This window comes from Monodelphis domestica, chromosome 8, assembly GCF_027887165.1.
Source record: "Monodelphis domestica isolate mMonDom1 chromosome 8, mMonDom1.pri, whole genome shotgun sequence".
Classification (NCBI taxonomy): domain Eukaryota; kingdom Metazoa; phylum Chordata; class Mammalia; order Didelphimorphia; family Didelphidae; genus Monodelphis; species Monodelphis domestica.
Window position 1 is genome coordinate 37556585 of NC_077234.1, and position 23096 is coordinate 37579680.

The 23096-nt window shown below is 37.2% G+C and overlaps 1 protein-coding gene and 1 long non-coding RNA gene across 10 annotated transcripts in view; one reads left to right on the forward strand and one right to left on the reverse strand.

Moving 5' to 3' along the window:
• NAALADL2 (N-acetylated alpha-linked acidic dipeptidase like 2) overlaps positions 1-23096 on the forward strand; it is a 1419153-nt gene that overhangs the window by 840345 nt on the left and 555712 nt on the right. For all 8 annotated transcript variants that reach the window (XM_056808005.1, XM_016424651.2, XM_016424653.2 and 5 more), the window contains one exon: positions 6481-6754. In XM_056808005.1, the coding sequence (XP_056663983.1) occupies positions 6481-6754 (274 nt within the window). The remainder of the gene's footprint in view (positions 1-6480; positions 6755-23096) is intronic.
• Positions 10413-23096, reverse strand: part of LOC103098253 (uncharacterized) — a 34006-nt gene continuing 21322 nt past the window's right edge. For both annotated transcript variants that reach the window (XR_008914150.1, XR_471841.3), the window contains 2 exons: positions 14951-15336; positions 10413-10547 (listed from right to left, as the gene is read on the reverse strand). This is a non-coding gene — a long non-coding RNA (uncharacterized LOC103098253). The remainder of the gene's footprint in view (positions 10548-14950; positions 15337-23096) is intronic.

The window sequence follows — 23096 nt, forward strand, 5'->3', positions numbered from 1 at the left end:
ACATATGGGCATGTCAGGTTATATAGACTTTACAATATAGCAGAAGAACAGTAGTCCCCTCTGCATTATAGAATTTTTCACGGAGAGAAAAAGGTAGAGGTGGTAAGGGGGAGACAGAAAGAGAGACAGAGACACAGACAGAGAATTACAGAGAAAGACACAGACAGAGAGACAGAGACAGAGAGAGAGAAAAGAATGGTAGGCATGTTAGAGACAGGAAGGAACCCATATCAATATCAATAGAAATCTGACAACAAAATGTTCTGTAGCAGAAGTATCAGATCCAAAGCCAATCAGCTCTATTGTGCTAAAACACTCCAAGTGCCACCTGAATCAGAATAAATTGTAATTGGGAAATTTTTAAACAAAATAAATAAAAATACAATAAAATATAAATATTAAGATGTGATGTTCTAAATCACTGGGGGGAAGGGAAAATGGTACAATCCTAGTGAATAAGAATTGGAATCAAAAGGTTTTGCTGTCTTTATTAGAATGTTCTAAAAATGTCAAGGCAGTTGCTCATGACTAACAGTGAACAAATAAAAATTTATTGTTTTGCACTAAAAAAAAAAATCACTCAGAGGCCAACAAAGATCCTCATGTACATTTTTCCACTTGAGTTTGATATGTAGTACTTATTAAATGGCATTATTTGATAAAGCTATTTGAATCATTAAAGTAAAATTTTTTGCCCTGTCAACAGATGATTGCTTTATTATAGCTCAAGTGTAAAAGTCTTTTGTTTTTCAGAACTTTCAACTACTTGACCAATAAAGTGCCAAAATAAAAAAATAATAGGGAAGTTGATTTATAGTATGTTTCTACAGTTTGTTAATTTTTTGAAATCCTAGCCCCTATCTTGTAATAGAGTTGTTTTAAAAAATTTGAACTGGGCTTTTTATAATTCACTGAATCAAAAACACTATTGCCATGTTTCAGAAATAATGGTATTCTTCTTTTTAGTTTTGAAGGATCTGAATCCTTTTTTCATCCATTCAGTCATTTCAAAAAGGTACACAGGAGTAGGTTATTATTACTCCTATCACATTAAAAAACAGTTGTAGAATAACATAAGATTATGGAGTCTTACAGAAAAAAAAAGTAATTTTTGCTTCAAAAGACTAGGTCCATTTTGAGATGAATGTGGATAAACTGAAGAATATTGAGGAAAAAAACAACAAAATATTGAACAAATCATGATGAAGAAGACTCAATTAATGGAACTGTGTCCTCAAAACATTAGTTCATGAAAGAGTCATGATTAAATTTGTACTTTTCTTTGAATTTGTAAGCAAATAATTTACATTTAATTTTTTAAAAAGAATACTCCCTTTAAAAATGCTTCTGGTAGGTCTCATTTAATATACTTTTTTCTAGTAGCCCTTCTAAAAATCCTAATGTGGGAAGTATGAGAAGAGAGAAAAATGACAAAAATCTCTTCCAGCCTTCTCAAAGGCCATCCCTAATCATTAAAGGAAATTCACTTTCCACCAATCCTGCCTTTTGTAATCTAGTTTTAATCAAGAATGATATCAGATGCCACCTTTTTCATTCAGCCTTTCTGATATCCTTGATAAACAATGGGTATGTTTACCTATAAACAAGTAAAATGCCATTAATTTTTGCTTTAAAAGACTAGGTCCATTTTGAGATGAATGCAGATAAACTGAAGAATATTGAGGAAAAAACAACAAAATATTGAACAAATTATGATAAAGAAGACTCAATTAATGGAACTGTGGAGGGTTAGCTTGAAAAAGAGAAGACTTATGGGAAAACTATTATGTTGTCAAGTATTCATTGGAATTGCATGTGGCTTTTTTTGATTGGTACCATAGGATAGGTCTAGGGAAAATGGGGGAAATGTTGCTGATTGTATTTTGATATGAGGGAAAACTTCCTAACCACAGAATTTGTCCAAAATTTGACTAAACTCTCCTTAGCCTTGAGAATTAGTTTCCTCATCTATAAAATGAGAGGGCTGGACTAGATGGCTCATGAAATCCCTTCTAGTACTACATCAAGAATTTTATGAAATTCATCAGATCTCTTCTTTGACCCTGTCTATCATACTAATAATATACTAATAGTCTATCATACTAATTTATATACTGTAAGGGGTAAAATTTATGGTTGGACTGAATATATTTTTAGTTGGTTGCCAGGAATTTAATTACTAAATCCCAATGGAATTTATGGTAGTTTATTTAAAATAGAGGGAAGTTATTAAGGAAATGAGAGAGAGAGAAAGAAAGAGAGAGAGAGCTGCTCCAGCCTGGTCTGAACCAGGCAGAAGTTCACAGGTTCCAGCCAATGAGGGGGTGGGGGCGGGACAGAGGATTAAATCTAAGGAGGCTTCCATCCATGAGGCCTCCTCCAAGATGAGAGTCTTCCCCAGAGGCTGATGCCTCCAGAAAAGTCAAGGAAAAGGGAGTCAGCTTTTCACACACCACGTGATTGTCTGAGGTCTCACGCTCAAGCTGGTTCATGGTCAAATTCCAAGGCAAAGGCTCCCTCACAGGAAGTGATGCAAAATGTAAAGGGTAGTTCTTTACATCACTTCCTGTGTCTTACATGTACCAATGGTGGCTTAAACTTGGCTTTGGATGGCCCAAGAGGTCAGTCAGTTTCTGATTTGTCACTTGCTAGCACACATCAGTCATAGACCTTCTTCCCCTACACTTAATCCTTAAGTGGGGTGTCTAAATTCCTGGTGGCTAAAATTCTGAAGAGAAAGGGCAAAGTAAATCTAAATTTCACTATATATATGTGTGTGTGTGTGTGTGTGTGTGTGTGTGTGTGTGTGTATGTGTGTGTGTATGTATACACACACACATATGCACATAAATAAAATTTAGATTATGTAATGACTATATGCTCTAGAATTACTTTTCCAACACCCCTCACCCAAAACTAACAGATGGGATCCTGAGAGTTTTCCTGGATTATTCTTGACCTTGGGATCTTAGGGGTGACCCTGAGGGTCAGTGGGACTCTTTTGATGCTGCCGGCTCAAATCCATCCTCATATTTATCCCACACTGGGTTTGGTTCTAGCTAATCCAAGAATGTATTGTAGATCCTGGAACTCTGGTGGCTTTTTTGAATTTTCAAAGCTGAAAAGTGTGTTGTCTGGTCCATTCTGCTAACAATATTCATTCACTTCAAATAAGGAACAAATGAATACAAGGTTAGAAAAACCTTCACATTATGAATCCATGGCTTCATGTTGGTCTAGACTGGGTATGGGATGGGTGCTCACCTCTCTCTCTCCCCACCTGGAAGCCCAGGTTCTTACTTTGATTACAGAGAAGACAAAGATTGATTCAGACAGTTAGTGACTTTTTTATGCCCACTCAGTTCTGCCTCAGCAGCTAATCAAAGGATTTCCTTCACCGTTGAATAAGCTCATAGGTTACAGTCACAGTCTACCTGCACCTGCTGTGAGATAGAGAGCTGGCCCTTTCCTCTCCGTGGCATCAGGCACTTCCAGAAGCAGGTTCACCCCTTCCCCACTTTCATGGGCTGCCAGCAAGAGTCTATTCAACATGCTCCCAGTTCAGGCTCTCCTTGGCCAGTAGGTAAAATTTATATGGGGTTTAAGATTTGCAAAGTGCTTTACATAGATAATAGGTCAACTGGTTGGCATAGTGAATAGACTATTGGACCTGGAGTCAGAAAGACTTAACTCTCTGAGTTCAAATCTGGCCTCAGACACTTGCTACCTGTGTGATCTTGGGCAAGTCACTTCACCCTGTTGGCCTCGGTTTCCTCATCTACAAAATGAGTCAGAGAAGGAAATGGCAAATCCAGCTATGTGACCCTGGTCAAGTCATTTTACCCTATTTGCCTCCGTCTTCTCATCTGTAAAATGAGCTGGAGTAGTAAAGGGCAAACCACTCTAGTATCTTTGCCAAGAAAACTCCAAATGGGATCACCAAGTGACTGAAAAATGACTGAACAAAAATAATTCCATGGATTATAACGTGTGTTCTTCACAACAATCATATGAGGTAGTACCGTTACTATCCTCACTTTACAGATGAGAAACAAGGCATTAAAGCATTGTGGAGAAAGCTTTGGCCTCAGAATCAAGAAGACCTGAATTCAAATGCTATTCTGGCACATACTGGCTGTGTCCTTGGCCAAACCATGCAAAGAAGATGCCAACCTACACTGAGAGAGGAAATTCCTCACTAAAAGCTCCCTACATGAATTCTCCTCTCTAAATAAAGCAGTTGAGGCTGATGGATAGTAAGTGGCATGGCAAGCTAGTGTCAGAGGTAAGATTTGAAATCAGGGCTTCCTGATTCCAAGTTCTACATTCTAGTATGCTGTTTTCCTATTGCTTCAGAATATATAGTGACTCACATGTAGTAACGGCTCATGGAATGAATGGTTACTGCATCTGTTAAATTAGAAGGATGGGGGCAACACGAGTAGGACCAGAAATTTCACCCAGATTAGAAAGTACAAAAATTCAAAAGAAAATTTTCCTTTCAGTTCCTTCAGGGATGCAGTGGCCATGCTAGTGTAATCAGAAAAAGCCAGGACTTGCTTTTCTAGATGAATGGGCTGATCAAGACCAGATAGTTCTGTTTGCTTGGAAAGTATGACAATACCTGGCCAATAACTCTTGATACACTCATATCTGTACAACCTAAATGCCCTGAATCTACTACCTTTGTAGTTCCAGCACTGGAACACAATAGGCAACTAATGAATGCTTATGGATTTGGAGTTTACTTTTTATTTATTTTTAACCATAGTAAGAAACGTGGTCCCTCCTGTTCTCCACTGTAAGTACTCTGCTCTTGGGTGTTTGAAGTCTAGTTCTTGAGCACACACAACTGGGTTTCCTAGTGCAGACGTACAGGATGGTGGAGGGTAAGTGCTTTGATGCCAATAACAAATTAAGAGGGTGACTTCTCACCATAAAAAGCCCCTGGCAGATTGCCATTCTGCACCATTTCATGGAGCTCAAGTCTTATATTATGATAGGATGACATTTAATGAGCATGCATGTCTAGTGATGTTTTAGATGGAATTCAGAAAATATTTCATGAACTCAGTAGGGTTTTAAAAATCTAAGTAGTTAGCAACATTACAGATATGAAAATAACACGGACAGATACAGCAATTAGAGAATCTGCATGAAGTAACCATCCTGATTCTGAGCCATTGAATAGACTTAATTATGGTACCATTATTTATGCACACTTTTAAAAGATATCCTTGTTCATGGCCCCGCAGTAGGTGATGTTTCATTTTATCAAATGGAATGATGCTTGGAAAATGGTAAAATGAAATCTAAGGGGACCTCGGTCAATCCTGACTCCCACAATGAACTCTCTTTGTACAATTGAGTAAATCACTTAACTTTCCTAAGGTTGTAGCTTCCTCATATGCAAAGGGAAGATGATAGACCAGATGACCTAAGAGGCCCCTACCAGCTCCAAAAAATATGATTCTAATCTCATTGTAAATCTTGAAGCTTTATATGAATTACAGCTATTAGGACTATAGCATCGTTGGCAGATTCAACTCTTCATTTAAAAGACTAGGAAACTGAGTTCCCAGAATTAAGTGCTTATAAGGCACTCAGTAGCAGAGCCTGAATTTGAATACTTCTTGTCCACTTGCAACAAGTAATATTTTCTAAGTGTGGTATGTAATTCATAGGACAGTATTCTGACCATGTTAAAGAACACCTGAAGCTCTAAGTATTGCTCTGCTCATTTATGACCTGATGGATAATTTTTTGACTCTTTCTCTCTCTCTCTCTCTCTTTCCCTCTCTCTCTCCCCCCTCTCTTTCCCTCCCTCTCTCTCTTTCCCTCTCTCTCTCTCCCTCTCTCTCTTTCCCTCCCTCTCTCTCTTTCCCTCCCTCTCTCTCTTTCCCTCCCTCTCTCTCTTTCCCTCTCTCTCTCTTTGCCCCTCTCTCTCTTTGCCCCTCTCTCTTTCCCTTTCTCTCTGTCCATCTCCCTCTCCCTCTCCCTCTCCCTCTCCCTCTCCCTCTCCCTCTCCTCTCTCTCTCTCTCTCTCTCTCTCTCTCTCTCTCTCTCTCTCTCTCTCTCTCTCTCTCTCTCTCTCTCTCTCTCTCTCTCTCTCTCTCTCTCTTTCTCTCTCTCTCTCAATTTCTCTCTCTTTCATTTTGTCACTGTATTTGTCTCTGTTTCTCTCTTTTTCTTTCTCCTTCTCTCTCTCTTTCTCTCCTTCTCTGTCTCTCTCTGTCTCTGTCTCTCTTTCTTTCCTTTTCTCTCCTTTTCTCTCTCTGTCTCTCTGTCTCTCTCTGTCTCTCTGTCTGTCTCTCTCTGTCTCTCTCTGTCTCTCTGTCTCTCTGTCTCTCTGTCTCTCTGTCTCTCTGTCTCTCTGTCTCTCTCTCTCTCTCTCTCTCTCTCTCTCTCTCTCTCTCTCTCTCTCTCTCTCTCTCTCTCTTCCTCCCTCCCTCCTTTCTTCCATTCTTCTCTCTCTCTCAGGTATTTGATACAATTGTCAAAGCATGAAGATGACACAAAGTTTTTGGAGAAGCTCAAAGTTCAGTGGACCTCTTATGGCCTAGAAGAAGTACAGCTTTTCAATTACTCTGTCCTGTTTAGCTTGCCGGGCTCTTCTCCAAATACGGTGACTCTGAAGAACAGCAGCCAATGCTTTTATCCTAATGGCCAGCCATGTGACCAAGAGCCCAGAAAGGATCTCAGCCAAGGACTGCTGTACTCATATGCTGCCTACTCTGCCAGAGGAACTCTCGAGGTAATATGACCATTTGTCTCTGTCATTTACAGTGAAATGGAATTAGAAAACAACAGCTTTCATCTAAATTGAACTCTCTGGCAAGATGTAAGCAGTGGAAATGCCTGTTATAGGCCCAGAGTCTGGAGGGAGGAGGAAAATCTTGCAATCCTGGGCCCTCCAATCAACCTTCTTGTTGACATATTTTGAAAGTGAAGACACATAACAAGAATTTAATGCTACTGTGTGGCATGATTAGCTCCTTGTAGTTTAAACTAGTTTTGATGGTGGAAGAAAAACACTTTTCACACCTCACTCCCAATTTCTGAATCAGTCCCTCAGCAGCATTCATTAAGGATTCACTATATTCTAGGCCCTGGACTAGGTACTGGATAGAGAAAGACCAAAGTGAAATCATCTCTTCCCTCAAAGAGCTTATATTTAATTGAAGAAACATTAATGGATTGGTAAAAAGAGGAAGATAGAAAGTTGGAAGGAAGTCTCCTGAGATAGTCTTCTTAGAATAATAATATGGAAAATAAATTTAGTAGTTTGGATAATTATTTTAAAATAGCATTTCTTTAAATCTTGGATTGTTTTCAGAGAGAAAGTAAGGAGGAATTTTCTTAGTTACTTGATTATCCATTTGTGGTTGTGAATATATATGTATGTATAAAATACATGTATAAATGATATACATGTAATTTATATTATATATACAGAAAGAGAGAGACAGAGAGAGAGAGAGAGAGAGAGAGAGAGAGAGAGAGAGAGAGAGATAGGAAGTGAAACAGGCAGACAGAGACTTGATTGTTGGGCATACTGAGAGCCCGAGAAAACAGTTTTTAACTGAGCATTCAAATCGTAGACATTCAGTGAAATTTAGATGTGAGACAAGCGACATGCCTTCCTTGGAGAGCAGAAAAATGTAACTATGATTCTTGGGTTTTGTCCTGATGAGTATTGTATGACTTCTGGACAACAACTAGCCTTGAGCTCTGCCTGGGTATCATCCAATCAAGTTTTCATTCTCCTTTCTATGAACTCGGCTGCCATTTTGGTTCAGACCCTCTCACCTGGATGGCTGCAATAGACTCCTAATCTATCTCCCTCTATTCTTTCATCACTTCAACCCATTTTCACACAGCTACCAATTCTTATACCTGGAATGTTTTCCCAATCCCTAATTGGCTTCAAACCTTGACCTAAGTGCTGTCTACCAGGTGAGACCTTTTCTAATTTACCAAGTCATTAGTGATCTCTTCACTCCTAAAATGAATATATATATATATATATATATATATATATATATATTTAGTACTTTGTATATAATGCTATATATATATATACATATACATATATATATTTATATATACTTTAAATCTATAAGCACACATATCCATATATTTGTTTTAATATCCCCATAATCTGGTATGTGTTTGGCCACCACTCGCCGCTTAATAAATACTTTCAGAAGGAAATGGGTGAACTCATATTATTACACCTGGAATATTACATTTAAGCTCTACAAGTCACATTTTAGAATGGAAGTTGGTAAACTAGGAAGTATCCAGAAGAGGGTGATGTAGGTAAGATCAAGTTCTTTGAAGATTTATTGAAGAGCCTGGGGATATTTAGGATAAAAAGAAAGAATTGGGGGGTACATGGTAGCCAATGTCTTCGTGGGCAAGAATTGACTCATTCTGTGTTGTACCTTTGCATTGATCAGAATACAGTGGGATATTGTGTACTGTTCTGGGTGCCATATCTTAAGAAATACTTGGCAAGGGACTGCTACGTGGCTAGGTAGATAGAGAGCCAGGCCTAGAGACCACAGGGCCTGGCTTCAAATGTGGTCTCAGGCATTTCCTAGCTCCATGACCCTGGCCAAGTCACTTAACCCCAACTGCCTAGCCCTTACCTCTCTTCTGTCTTGATTCTAAGAAAAGAAACTAAAGGTTTAAAAATAAGTAAAATCTTGGCAAATCAGAACTCTTTTCAGAGGTTAAAATGGATGATATTTGAAGATAATTCCAAGGTTCAAATCCTATGGTTTTTTATTCTATCTTTCCTGATATCTGAGAATAAAATGGTAGAGGATATCCTGATTTTAGAATGATAAAAAGAGGAATGATTTCTCCAAATTTGTACCACTACTTGTAGTAATAGAACCAGATTTGAACCTGTTAACTGACTCTTATTCTAGAACCAAAGCTTCAAAAACATAGCCTATCACCCTCCCTCCTATGTCCTGAGTCAGAGTAAAATGTAATAGGGAGATATTTTTCCAAAATAAAAAATATAGTAGACTATAGATAATTTTAATATGTGATTTTCTAAGTCAATATGTGCCCATAAGGAACTGTATGTAAAGTTCCATGGCTTTTGTTTCTAATTGAGTTTGACACTGCTGTTCTGGACCAATGTATGTCCCTACCTAGGCATAATTTCCATTATTGTGTTGACATTTTAGCTTCCACTTGATATAAAAAAAGTGAAAAGAATGTTAGATTGGACGGTAGAGATCTTCTCTTTTAAAAGTCAATCTATTTCTCTAGACCTAAGCTTTCTCAATAATTAAACAAGAAGGGGAGATCCTAGATGACCTGTAAGATTTCTTATAACTCTAAAATTTATGATGATTATGAGATAGAGATAGATAATTAAATTATGACATTTATCAAACTACATGATAATAGTAGTAATAATTATTTTAGGCTCTGCTCTAAATTCTAGTTATATTAAAACAAGCAAACAAGACAATCCCAACTCTCAGGGAGCTTACGTTCTAATGGAAGACAACAAATACAAGACACCTGGGTAATAAGAGAAAGGGGAGACGGCCTTATTGGAGATGTCATGGTGTGAAGATAGCCTGAAAGTGCCATTAAACCTTGATTGTGAGAGATAAGGCCAGAGATGGCCTGTCATAGCCCAAGAGCAGTTCATGAGATAAGAGTCTAATTTTCCAGTAAGGAGGAGGGAGAGATGATGACCTGAGCAGAGATACCACATCATGGAGATGGTGGGGAAGTGATGATCAAATCAATTTGAATGGGTGAATAATATCAAGAGAAATGCACTGAGTTTTCTCCAGCCTCAAGATTTCAGAAGGGGGGGGGTCTTAAAATGGGGGATGAGGGATGAAACTTTATTGCCTCCCCTTTGAAACCCTCTGTTGTTGGTTAATTTTAAAAAAGTGACAATTTTATGCTCATGGTTGTGGAGACATTTGGGGCATAGTTCAGTTCTAAAATATTTTGCAGAATTAACTTTGCTCTATGATAATATCTAAAAGTTGCTTAGTGATTCTATGTTCATTCTTCCTCCCTACACTCTTTGTTTCCTTTCCCACTGTACAGGTTCATACTTGCTATCAGCCAAAGGTATCCTGGCAGGAGTCTTAAAACTAATGAAAAGTTAATAAAATATTGAATGTGCATTCAGAAGGCTGAGGGCATGGTTCTACACATTTTTGTTCTCTTCAGGCCTCCTCTTATCTCCTTTCTATAACCTTCCCCCTCTCCTTCTCTTTACATATACGATGCCAATTTTTTGAAGTTGTAGGAAAATTAGTCATCCTTTCCCCTTGACAGATTGGTACTCTAGGACATCTAAGAAGTCACCTTTCATTTTCTTTATCCTCCTAAATCTCTATCGATTACAGTACCTTACCTTCAGACACTCTAAATGTTCAGCTGTGGAGGGAGGGTGATGTCCCTTCATCTCTGTAGTGTTCCTATCCTTTGGCTGGTGCAGATAACTTACATTATCTGGTAACATTTCCTTTTAAACATCAAATGCACTTTGAATTCTTAAAACAAAAAAAATAGTTTGAGTATTTGTGGTTATTTTTTACTCTAACTAGATAAAATATATATATTTATGTTTGTGTGTTTATATATATATACACTAACTATATGTATATATACATATATATAAATATAAATTGTAAGATTTAGTAAAGTAGATTGGTAAGCTATATATTCCTCAGAACTGTCATCTCCCTACTTTTCTTAAGTTCTTTTAATCCATGATGATTTCCACCTAGTTTTTCCAATGTTAACCAGTTAGTTAGGGGGCTATGAATGGATATAATAAATAAATATTTCTCATCAGAATCCCAGATTTTATTTTCCTCAGCTTAACGTTCATTAACAAAAAGCCTCTTCTTCCCCTATTCCCCACAGTGGGAGGAAAGGTAGCACAATTCCCTGAATTATTTCTTTGAATGAAATGGTTCAGATCAACAAAATCAAAGAATTCTGGGATTATAGATTTGGAACTGAAAGGACCTTAGTTGTTATCTAGTCCAACACTTTCATCTGCCACATTAGGAAACTGAGATCCAAAGAGTTCAATTGACTTGCCTTGGATCATGCTGACCGTGTCAGAGGCAGGATTTGAATGTTGGTCTTCTTAATTCCAAGGCTAATGCCCTATCCTCCTTGCCTTGCTGAATCATCCATCTGAGCATAAGGTAGATGAATACCTCTTGGAGATGTCCTCAGTCTTGAAACACAAAATGTCCTTGGGGAGACACCAATCTGGGGGAGGATTATAGTCAGTGACCTCCACCACTACTGCCCATGAAGATGGCAAGCAGAGTCGATTTGACTAGAGAGAGTCCCATTCTGGAGGAAGGTAGGTCTCAGGAACCTGAAGTGACCTTTCTGTGAGCCTCTGGCTCCATTTATATGTTCAAGCAACTCTAAAGTCTTCTCCAGTTGGGTCCACTCATTGTGTGGAAGAGAGGAAGAGAGTGGTCTCTCCTCCAGAGTAGATCTTATCTTTACTCCTGGTGTTTTGCAGACAGAGCCTCACTCAGCAACATCAGGAAGGAGGTAGAAGGGAAGGTGGGAGTAGTGAGGGTAGGGAATATAGTAGAAGCCACCAATGATCATGAAGAATATGACCATGAGGTGCCGGGACTGCAATGAGAAGAAGAAATCCCCTCCTTCTTTCCCCACTCTCTGCTGCACATTCAAAACCCGTGATACAGGACTCTTCTGCCATAGAACCAATACATAGTATTGATCCTAAGACAGAAAGTAAGGGTTAAAAAAAAAGTCTGAGCTAAAACCCCGTAATTCCACCCTACTTATATTCCTGCTATTCACCAGGAACTGGGCTGACTTCATAAGACAATCCCAACTTGATTGTCTTATCTTTCCTTCCCTTGAATTCTAAATACTTTTATCCTTTAGAAACTATAGAGACTAGCAAATTTGGATAGTTTTTATTTTTTCTCTTAGATAAGCATATTTATTATAATTTATGACATATTTATAACCCAGAAAACATTCTATTTTTCTTTTTTTAATTGAAAATTTTTGTTTAATTAATTTAGAATATTGTTCCATGATTCCATGATTTATGTTCTTTCCCTCTCCTCTTTCCCCCACTCCCCCAGCTGACATGCAATTAGGAGTTTATTTTTGCATTAGATATACTATGTCTTGGAATTGATCCATTGTCTTCCTGTCCTACATCATCCATTTTCTTTCAAATTGCTTTATATACAACCACCATTATCTCTACACAATGCACATAAACATACAACCAATATGGTGAGATCTGAGATGAATTTTAGACACACAAACCATCATTTTGAAGATAATTGTTGGCTACATGCATTCAGTTTTGTCTTATTATAAGTGTTGGCATATCAAAAAATAGTGCAGAGGCAGGGTCTTCCCCACCAATTTCCCTAATACCTCTTGGCACAAACTGGAATACTGGAGACAAAATCTTTGAAAGAGCTGCATTTAGATCTATTTTACATCCAACCAATCAGAATTTATTTTCCTTGGTACAGAATGGAATCGAGGATTCTCTTTATCACAGAAAACTGGCATTGTTTCAGACTGGCTAGATATTTGTTTCATTTTTCATTCAGTTCCCAGAACTGGACCTGTGTTTGATTACTGACTGCCAAAGCTTTAAGTGACTTGTCTAAGGTCACATAGCCCGCATATGTCAGATGCAGGTGTTGAACCTGGGTCTACAGGATGAAGAGGTTCATACGTCCTCCACTAGGCTTTGCTGCTTCTGTGAAATAGGTAATACGGACATTATCTTCCTTTTTTTCAAAGATGAGGAAACTAGGAGTAGCTTCTCTATATTAATAGTTAGGAAATATCAGAGACTAGTTTCAAAGCCAGACCTTCCAGGCTCCAAGTCCATCTTTTGATTTACCAGAGGGGCTACAGTCAGGAAGATTCTAATTCAAATTTAGCCTAATTTAAACAAAATTGGGGATCTTTTGTTGCCTCTGTTTTCAGTAGACCTCTTTTCTATCAGGGGTATATTTTATTTGCTTGACTTCCTACGAGTCAGAGCCATTAAAGAATTCTTAAATTATTGTAGTCTGGCTGCCAAAAGAACTACATAGCTCCTTTTTGTTTTGACAAGGTTATTTCTAGAATAGTGGCATTTCTTTCCTTTGTAGGGCCATCCTGTCCATTCATCACAGGGCCATTTTGTATGAGCTATCCAATTTGTGCTTTCTGGTAACAGTCTAAACAGCATTTGTGATATCTGAGATCTACTTCGAAAACCTACTTAGTGCCAGCATGATGGATGGTGTACTTTGCAACTTCTTTGGAATTCATCGCACATTGGAAAGGTGACATTGTTTACCCCGTCATCATGACAGGTGGGTCAGTAGAAGGGTTCTAAGGAGACTTGTCCTGTCAGTTGTGAAATACATATTAGAAGGGATACATAAATAATTTAGCATGGGTAAGGTTGGCTTGGGGGAATAAACACAGACTTGTGTTTTTATTAAAAGGTAAGTTTCAACTATAATTCTGGGGCAAGGTCAAAGTTTTTGCTGACAACTTTCCATTAACTTTATAAATAGCCCATTTGGCTTTACATTTCATTCTTATACCAGAGAATTATATTTTTTAAGAAGCTATAGATAAACAGAACAATAATAACCTTTATAGGACCAGTTTCCATTATTTGTCTAGGGTCCCATTTTAAAAATCTTAACTTTTTCACTTACATTTTTGGGGGTTTATTTAGTGATCAGTTCTAAAAGCATATATTAAGCACCTACTATGTATTGAGATTTGGGGAGATTTGGGGATCAAAGACAAAAGAAGACAAATTCCTTCCCCTCAAGAGGTTTATATATGCACAAATAAGTTAAGATATATGCAAAAGAAATGCAAGATTTTAAGTACTTAAATCTATGATATATATGCAAAAGAAATGCAAGATTTTTAAGTACTTAAATCTATGATATATATGCAAAAGAAATGCAAGGTTTTTAAGTACTTAAATCTATGATATATATGCAAAAGAAATGCAAGATTTTTAAGTACTTAAATCTATGATATATATGCAAAAAATGCAAGATTTTGAGTACTTAAATCTATGATATATATGCAAAAGAAATGCAAGATTTTGAGTACTTAAATCTATGATATATATGCAAAAGAAATGCAAGATTTTAAGTACTTAAATCTATGATATATATGCAAAAGAAATGCAAGATTTTAAGTACTTAAATCTATGATATATATGCAAAAGAAATGCAAGATTTTTAAGTACTTAAATCTATGGGTGAGGAGGATATTAGGAATGATCTCATATAGGAAATGGTACTAAAGTTGAACCTTGAGAGAAACAAGGGATTCTGAAAGATTGAAAGGAAGAAGGAAATCCACTTCAGTCATATTGGAAAGATTAGACAAAGTCACAAGATGGGAGATGAGGCATTACAATTACAAAATTAGAATGAGGAATAGCAAATAGTCTGGTTTATCTGGAATATATTATAGCCATAATCTTTAGTTCAAGTCTCTTAACTAAGTATTTGATATGATGGCATTCATCACCATATATGGGATAATTGATATTAGAAATGATTAAAATAAATGGCAACAATATTGTAATATGCCATCGAAACTAGGAGCAAACCTTGTGACTGGCTACTTGAATTCTTTCTTCCTATCTTCAATTTAATGTGATGAATATTAATTGATAGGGAGGAAAGCACTTTAATTACAATGACTAAATAATATAATATAAATAATACCGTGATGTGTATTTTGAAATAAAGCTGGCAACTCAAGGGAATGAAATGTATTCTTAAAGGTGGAATTGCAAATCATGTCAAGCTGGGCTTTAACAGCGCTGCTTGTCTTTATGGATAAAGTATCAAGACATGGTAGTTAGTTAACACATAAAATCTGAAGAGCATACCCAATACTTTGTCAGGTTATCTTAAAAGAAAAATACAGTCATCCTCCAGTTGTATATCCCCTGTATAAGCTTCCTTGATGTCTTGTGGCCATATATCTATTTCCTCATAGCTATGAGCATCTTTCTCTTTCTCTTCTTTTCCGTAATGCTTTCAGACAAGAACTAACTTTTCAGCACTAAGCCAAAGAGCGGTCCTGTGAAGTTGGATCTGTATGATTCACTGGCTCAGGTGAAATATCAGGGGATTGGAGAAGTAGACTTGTAGAACAATAGCTTCTTTCATAGTATACAAAGATGCTGCTGACTCACTGTCCCTGGAAATAAGAACTTTGGATGGTTTTTAAGGAGTAGAGATTGGATATGCATTGATTGTCTATGGCCAGGACCTATTTCAAGAAAAAAAAAAAAACAACTTATAAGGCTGCTATCAATGTCCAGCAATCAATTTGGCTACAATCATTTATTAAAAGATTAAATAAAATTTTTATTTATATTTATTTTATTTATTTATTAAATTAAAAATATATATATATATTCAACACTATTCTAGGAGAATAACAAAAATAAATATCCTCAAGCATCTTATATTCTATCGGGGAAAATGATATATAATACAAATACATGTATGTATTACTATGTATGTATATATTCCAAATATCTTAAGTTCTTAAATCTCAAAACTCAACTAAAATATTTGATAGCCCCTGTATAAATTTGCAGAGTAAATAAAGATAACTTCAATGGGGTGGGGGGGGGGAACACTCAAATAATTCAGAAGATTTTATTATTTTTTTTGTTTGCTTTTTGTTGTGGTTTTGTTCTTCCCATGAAAAGTCAGTTGGCTTAAATGTGTATGAAATCTCTGACTTTAGATTTTATAGACATCCTCATCAAATCTAGCTCCTGCAGGAATTCTCTTTGTGATCTCGAGCATCTGAAATTCATTACACCTTAATGCACAAGTTGTCTAATCTGTAAAACAGTAGAATGTGTGATCTGAACAAGTGACAACTTCTTCGGGGCTCAATTCCCTATGATTTTGCTTTGCGGGTAGAGTTTCCTCATCTGTAAATCGGGGAGTTTGGACTAGATAGCTTTTAAAGGCCCTTTCAACTCAAAAATCACAATCATTTGAGCCAATGATCTGAGTCATAGAAAAGTTGCAATCTGCTTCAGTGGAGGGAATTTTTGCAATAGGAATTTTTTATGCTCATGAAATCAAATATGTCAATGTAAGTTGTTTTTTTTTACATATTCACCTGAAATTGGGGTAGCGTTTCTAGTACTACTATTACTATGCCATAAGTTTGTTGGGAAGAAGAGCCTACAGTACTTCTTAAAGGGCTAGTATTAAGTCTTCCTGACACCAGAGACAGTTCCATTTTTGCCTCTGTAGGGCATCTAACACAAATGGTTAACATTTTTATTAAATGAATTGAAATTGAGATGCTTTGGAAAATGTCAGCTAATTTTATTCTATAAATATGAGTCAGTGTTATTGCCTTGCTTCTGGGAAAGCTGTGATAGTTCATTGCTCAGTGTCACCTCTGCCATATGTTTCCCCTTATTGGAATATAGCTTCTTGAGGGCAGGAACGATCTTACTTTTGTATATGCATCTTTGGTACCTACAATGGTTCCTGGCACATAGTAGGGACTTAACAAGTGATTTCACCATCATTATGTTCTAGGTTTTGAATGGCTTTTGAATTAACATTATAAAATTAATCATTATGATTTTATAATTTGAGTGTAATGACTCCCGCTTACTAATGACTATGGCTTCAGGATCCCCACATTTATTTTAGATCCATTTGCTGAAATTTTCTAGTATGTGTGAGACCTAGATTATGGATGAAAAAAAAAACCCTTAAAACATAATGCCCCTGGTTAAGCATTCATCATAATGTTGTTGTTTGGTATGTTGTTGAAAAGATTGCATCTTCTGGCTGGAAAAAAATAAGCTGTGCTTTATGAAGTTCGATTAAGGCTCTACAGTAGGGTAAATATATACATTTCGATGAGAAGGCTAGATGGAGGGATCTCTGCAATATATTTTTATTGAGCTACATTTCTAGAAGAAGAAAAAATAAAGCTTTAAAATGTGACTTTATTTCTTTAGTGAAAAATTGTACTTTATAGTATCCAGATAGACACAATCCACTGATATTTTAGTGTAAAAATCCAGGGTGGCAATATCATTTTTCCTTTTGCTTTGTTTTAAAGCATACGACATCAAACTGTTAACTTGATGTGACGTTCTTTGACTATCTCTTGTGTTATGTACGGTTTGACACAAAATATTGGCATTGAGTTAAACCCATTGCAATGAATTATCCTATCTTGTGCAAAGCACAGTTTCATTGGTTGCTGCAAATTCATTCCTTTGATAACCTCCAACAATTCACTGTAAAAGTTGTTTCTGAAGTTTTCTGCTCTTTTATTTAAATCTAATTTGTCTTAGTAGAAGTAGCGTTCTTATCAGTGATTTTCTACAGGCTAGAAGGAACTTTTCTTGAACAAACAGGAACATTTTTTTCATCCCTTTACATTAATGAATTCAATGTTATCCTTAGCCCAAATAGGGGAAAGAGAGGTGGACTCATCAGGGCTATTTGTAGCAGCTGCTGCCTTTCTATCTCTGAAGTTCAACTTTTCCTGTTACAAATAACAAAATGGGACTTTCTTAGGTTTTCTGTAGATCAAGCTTGAGAAATACTTATTCAGATCCAAATTCCCAGGTCAATCACCTTAATTCTCAGTTATTGTCATCATTGGCCTCATTCTCCCTTGCATTCTCTAAAGGAATGAGACAAACCTAAGAAAAGACTTTCTTCTAGGAAAGTTTTATAGGTGAAAAGGTGGGTTTTTTCCCCTGCTCTGGAGTTAATGATAACACAGCCCTTGAGCTGGGTGGAAGAAATGTTGCCATGCATGTCACCTAGAATTTTTGGGGCCATCTTCAGGGATTCTCCTGATCTTCTGCTCCATCCTCACTAGCTGAAGTTTCCTGTGGTCAAAAGAAATGCCTTAACCTCTTAACCTCTAAAAACCTTTGACTCTGAGCATGGCACTTCTTCCGGGCTTCTATGACTAGTCTCTTCTGAGGTTTAGGGAAGTTCTATCATTTTTCCTAAGGTAACTATCGACTAGTATTACATCAAGTAAATGGTAGATAGAGTCATCTGATTCCCAATCATGATGCAGCCCCTGCTTTTCCCCATGTGACTTGAGAAATATTTAAATGATTCCTACCTTATATAGAGTACTATGTTCTTTGATAAAAAATATTTTTATTCATAATATATGATAATATTTGTATTAATTCCATTCTGGCATTCTAAAGTTTAATGCAATCAATTAAAGTTTAAGCATTGAATGTTTTTTAATATTCTTACTATCTTAAGTGCTTTTGTTGAAGGCAGATAGGTGGTTCAGGGAATGGAGAGCCAGGATTGGAGATGGGAGGTCCTGGATTCACATCTGGTCTCAGACACGTCTTAGTTGTGTGGCCATGGACAAGTCACTTAACCCCTTTTGCCTAATCCTTTCCATTTCTCTGCTTTAGAACCAACGCATAGTATTGAGTCTAATAATTTTACAAGTGAGGCAGGCAAAGGTGAAGGTAAGTGTTTTTTTTTTCTTTTTTTAGTGCTGTAGCCTTCTCCTCCTATTTTTATTCAGAATTAGGAGTAGATCTGAACTCAGTCATGAATGATCTTTGTAGCCAAAACCTGGAGTATAGCTACCCACCTCAGAGAGTACCACAATGTTGAATCTCAGATCTTTTGACCTAGGATAGTTGTTTTTCAGAAGCAATCTCTTCATCTAGGAAGATCTTAATTTTCTTTTTTTTTAAAGTACATTATTGCAAACTCTCAAATTCTGCATGATGGCTTCATTCAGAAAAATTCAGTCAAATGGAAGAGGTCATTTTAGTTTTCAGAACAAATCTGGAGTCCAAATAGCATTTAAAAGAATAATAATATTTACAGAGCACTTACAATGCATCAGACTGTAGTTAACATTTTAAAATGATCTCATTTGATCCCCATTAGCCTTTGAGGTAGGTGCTATCATTGTCTTCATTTTGCAAGTGAGGCAGACAAAGATGAAGTGACTAATAAGTAGCTGAGGCTGGATTTTAACTCGTTTTCCTGACTCCAGGGCCAGTGCTTTGTCCATTGTGCCAACTAGCTGCCTCCTTTGACTTCCATGTTTGTACTTATATAGATTTATACAACTCCTGTCCTCTGTACCAATTTTATTAAAATGTATCGTGTGTAGGCAAGCAAGGAACATGACTACTCTTCAAAAGACGATACAAATCTCTTCTCTAGCTCATTCCCCATTCAACTGTCAAATGGATCTTCCTAAAACACATTTCTGGTTATATAATTCACCTTCCCACCAATTCAAAAATAACTCCTTATTGCCTCCTGAGTTTGGCTTTCAGAGCCCTTCAAAACTTGGCTCTTTCCTATCTTTCCAGGCTTCTTACACCTTATTCATCTTGATGTACTCTTGCCACTGATCCTGGCTTCCATATTGTTTCTCAGATAAGACAATCCATCTCCCATGTGGGTATTTTTGTTGGCTATCCCCCATTCCTGGAAAATCTTCCTTCCCGTTTCTCCCTCCTAGGTTCCCTGACTCCCTTAGCTAGTTTCCCACCTTCTGCAAGAAGATTTTCACAGTTCTCCTTAATCTTAGTGCCTCTCCTCTGAGATTCTCTACAAATGATTCAGGATCTATCTTGGTTGTACCTGGTTGTTTGTATGTTGTCTCCTCCATTAGACAGTGATCTCCTTGAGAGCAGAGACTGCCTTTTACCTTTCTTTGTATCATCAGTGTTTAGCACAGTGGCTAGAACATAGTAGGTACCAAATAAGTGTATGGCTTTCTGAATATCAAGGGAACAGCAGGAACCTATCATTGGTGCCTTAATTCATGAATTTTACCCCAGTTCTGACTTTTTCCTTCCTTTTTCTGGATATGAGCTGTCTTTTCATCTACTTAAATAAAAGGAATTCTGAATATTTATTCAATAACTACTTTGAAACTAAGCAGGTGGCAACTCTGGGTGATTGTTTCTCTTGAGAAAACCATGTTTATGTTGGCACTAAACATTACGTACCATATATCACTGAAGCAAACAGTTTTAAGAAGGCGTGTAAATGTTTGTGAGTTAGAACAGGCCATGTGTTTAGAGAGGTTACAGTTTTTAATGATCCTTTCCAGAGTTGTGATCTTCAAGAAATTTTGCCTGATGAAAAGCCCTTGAGTAGGAAAAATAAACAAAAAATAAAGACCAAAAATCTAATCAGCAAATGCCAAAGAGATTTTGGAATCAAGGATATTTTAAAGGCATTATAATGCTGCTAAGGGAGAAAGATAGTTAATTTTCCAAATCTGAGATTGTAGGATATAGGACTAGAAAGGGCCCTTAGAGATCTTAATCAAATCCTTTTTTTCCCCATTTTTTTGGCAAATGAAAAAACTAAGAAGCCCAGATTGGATAATTGAATTGATGAGGCCACATCAATATCAGACAGAGCTTCCTGTAAATATCTACTTTGTACCAAGCACTGGGATACAGATAAAAATGTGATGTATTTTTTGCCTTCGAAAAGCTTATATTCTATACATAGGAAAATAGATTTAGATTTGGGAGGGACCTTAGAAGCCATCTAATTCAACCTTTCCATTTTACAACTGAGGAAACTGAGACCCGTGAATTAAAGAGATGTTCCCTGAGTCACTCAGGTGTGAGGTATAGTCCGGAATTCAAAGGCACGTCTTCTGACTCCAAGACCAATGTCCTTTCTACTACTAATAGCAAAGAGCATTATAGAGATTTCAAACCAGGTCCTCAGGCTGCATATCCAGCATTCTTTCGCGTATCCCATAGAATTAATGACTTGCCTTCCATTTGAACAGCATTGATGTTAGGCTGTGTGAATTTGGAAGTTAAAGTCCTTTATTTTTAGAAGATTGTGTCTGAGAACATAAATCTCCCCCAAAATAGGCCCTCCTGTACCTTTTCTCATTTCTACAATTTCTGGTTTTTACTGTCAAATGGCTTTTCAAATCAAGGTCTTCTTTCCAGCTCTTTCCAGTCCATGAATCCATCAACACTTTGCAAAAACTTGAGACTCGCTCCCCCCTTTTGTAAGAACAGCAGGTGAGGTGGAAAATGTTCAACTTGAAATCTTTCGAAACATTCTCTGCTTTATGAACCTGGTTCTGAGGGTCCAGGCACACTCATCACAGAGTGCTTTTCTCATCTCAAGCTGGCTCCCTTGCTTTGACTCAGTGGCCCCCAGGGATGGACCCATCTGCTTTGCTGACTCTTCTCTCTTGGGGCCACTGCGGGATGGGAATTCAGTCTCACAACTTATGTTCCTGAAGCAAAGCTCCAAGTTATTGGAGGTTTCCAAGAGGTTTCTCTTACTATAAACAATGGGAAAACAGTCTGGAGTCGGTATAAAAAGGGGGATGAGGGAAAGGGCTCAGGACAAGTTGCATATTTCAAAAAACTACTTTTAAAATGCTTGCTCAGGTTGATTCTTGGGAACTTAATCCATCCCCTCCTCATCCTCTTTTCCCCATATTGACATTGATGTCTCACTCATGTAATGAATGAATTTTAAATAGCAAGGCATTTTAGTGTTTACTTCAACTGTCAAAGTATTTCATTTCTCCTTCGGAGGCATCAAGTTTGGTTTTAGATTAAATAGGTCTCTGTGCCTGGAGGATCTGAGTTCAAGTTTCACCTCTGATACAAATTGATTAACTCTGGTAAAGTTATTTAATCTCTCATTGTCCTCAGGTATCTTTTTAAAGGCTACAAATTGTAAAAAGGTTGTCAATTTGCATCAGGAGTAAGAGTTTCTTCACTGAGAATCCCCTATAGCACTAAAATTTTAATTTTAGGAAAAAAGAAAGAAAGAGAAGGAAGGAAGAAAAAAGGGAAAAGGAAGAGGAGAAAAAAGGGGAAAAGAGAAAGAAGAGAGAAATAAATAGAAAAGAGAGACACAAATAAAAAGAGTCAGGAGGTGCCCAGCATAGTGCTAAGCACTGAGGACCAAGAAAAGCAAAACCCAATCCTTGCTTTTAAGAAGCTCACAGTCTTAGGGCAAAGATAGCATGCAAATAACTATGTATAAAGAAGATAGGATAAATTGAGGGTAGTTAAGGAGGATGGAGAAGGCCTTCTTGTGGAAGGTGGGGCTTTTACTGGGCCTTGCAGGAAACCAAAGATGCTTAGGAGTTAGAAATAAGGACAGAGAAGATTCTAAACCTGGGTGAGAGCCAGGGCAAATGCACAGATGGGAGATCCTTTTATTGGAGGAATAGCAAAAAGCCTCTTATCACTGGATCACATTGTAGATGAGGAGTAAGATTTACAAAGACTTTCAGAGAGGGAGAAGGGTTTGACCTTAAGAAGGACTTTGAATGACAGACAGGATTTCTTTATTTGATACTGGAGGCAAGAGGGAGCCCCTGGTTTTTATTGAATAGAGGATGGCATCCTCAGAGCTCTGCTTTGGGAAGACCAATCTCACAGATGAATGGAGGATGGATGGGAGTAAGGAAAACCTTGAGGCCAGAAAATTCACCAGAAGGCTATGGTAGTAGTTTAGGTGGGCAGCACTGAGGATCTTCACCAGAACAGAGGTAGTGTCAGAAGGTAAAAGAGGATAAAACAAAAGTTGTTACGAAGATCGAGAGCAAGAGACTTGGATAAATGTTTGGGTATGCTGAGTAAGAGAGTGAAGAGTTAAGGATGGTACCTGGCATGCAGGAAGCTCAGAAGAGTGAAGGTTTGAAGAAAAATTCAATGATTTCAGTTTTGGCCACGTTGCCTTTAAGATGTCTTTGGAATATCTAATTAAAGATGTCTGATGGAAATTCAAAACTAGAAGTTAAAACTGGACCTTAGAGTCATCTCTATAGAAATGATCCCTGAAACCATGGAAGCTGAAGCAATCAAGTGATATAATATAGAAGAAGAGCAAAAGGCCCTGAATAGAGAGCCTGAGGGAGAGGAAAGGAAGGAAAGAAGGGAGAGAGGGAGAGAGAGACAAAGAAGGAAGGAAAGAAAGAACAAGTTTCTCCTGGAGTCTTTCCTTCTAAGTCTCATG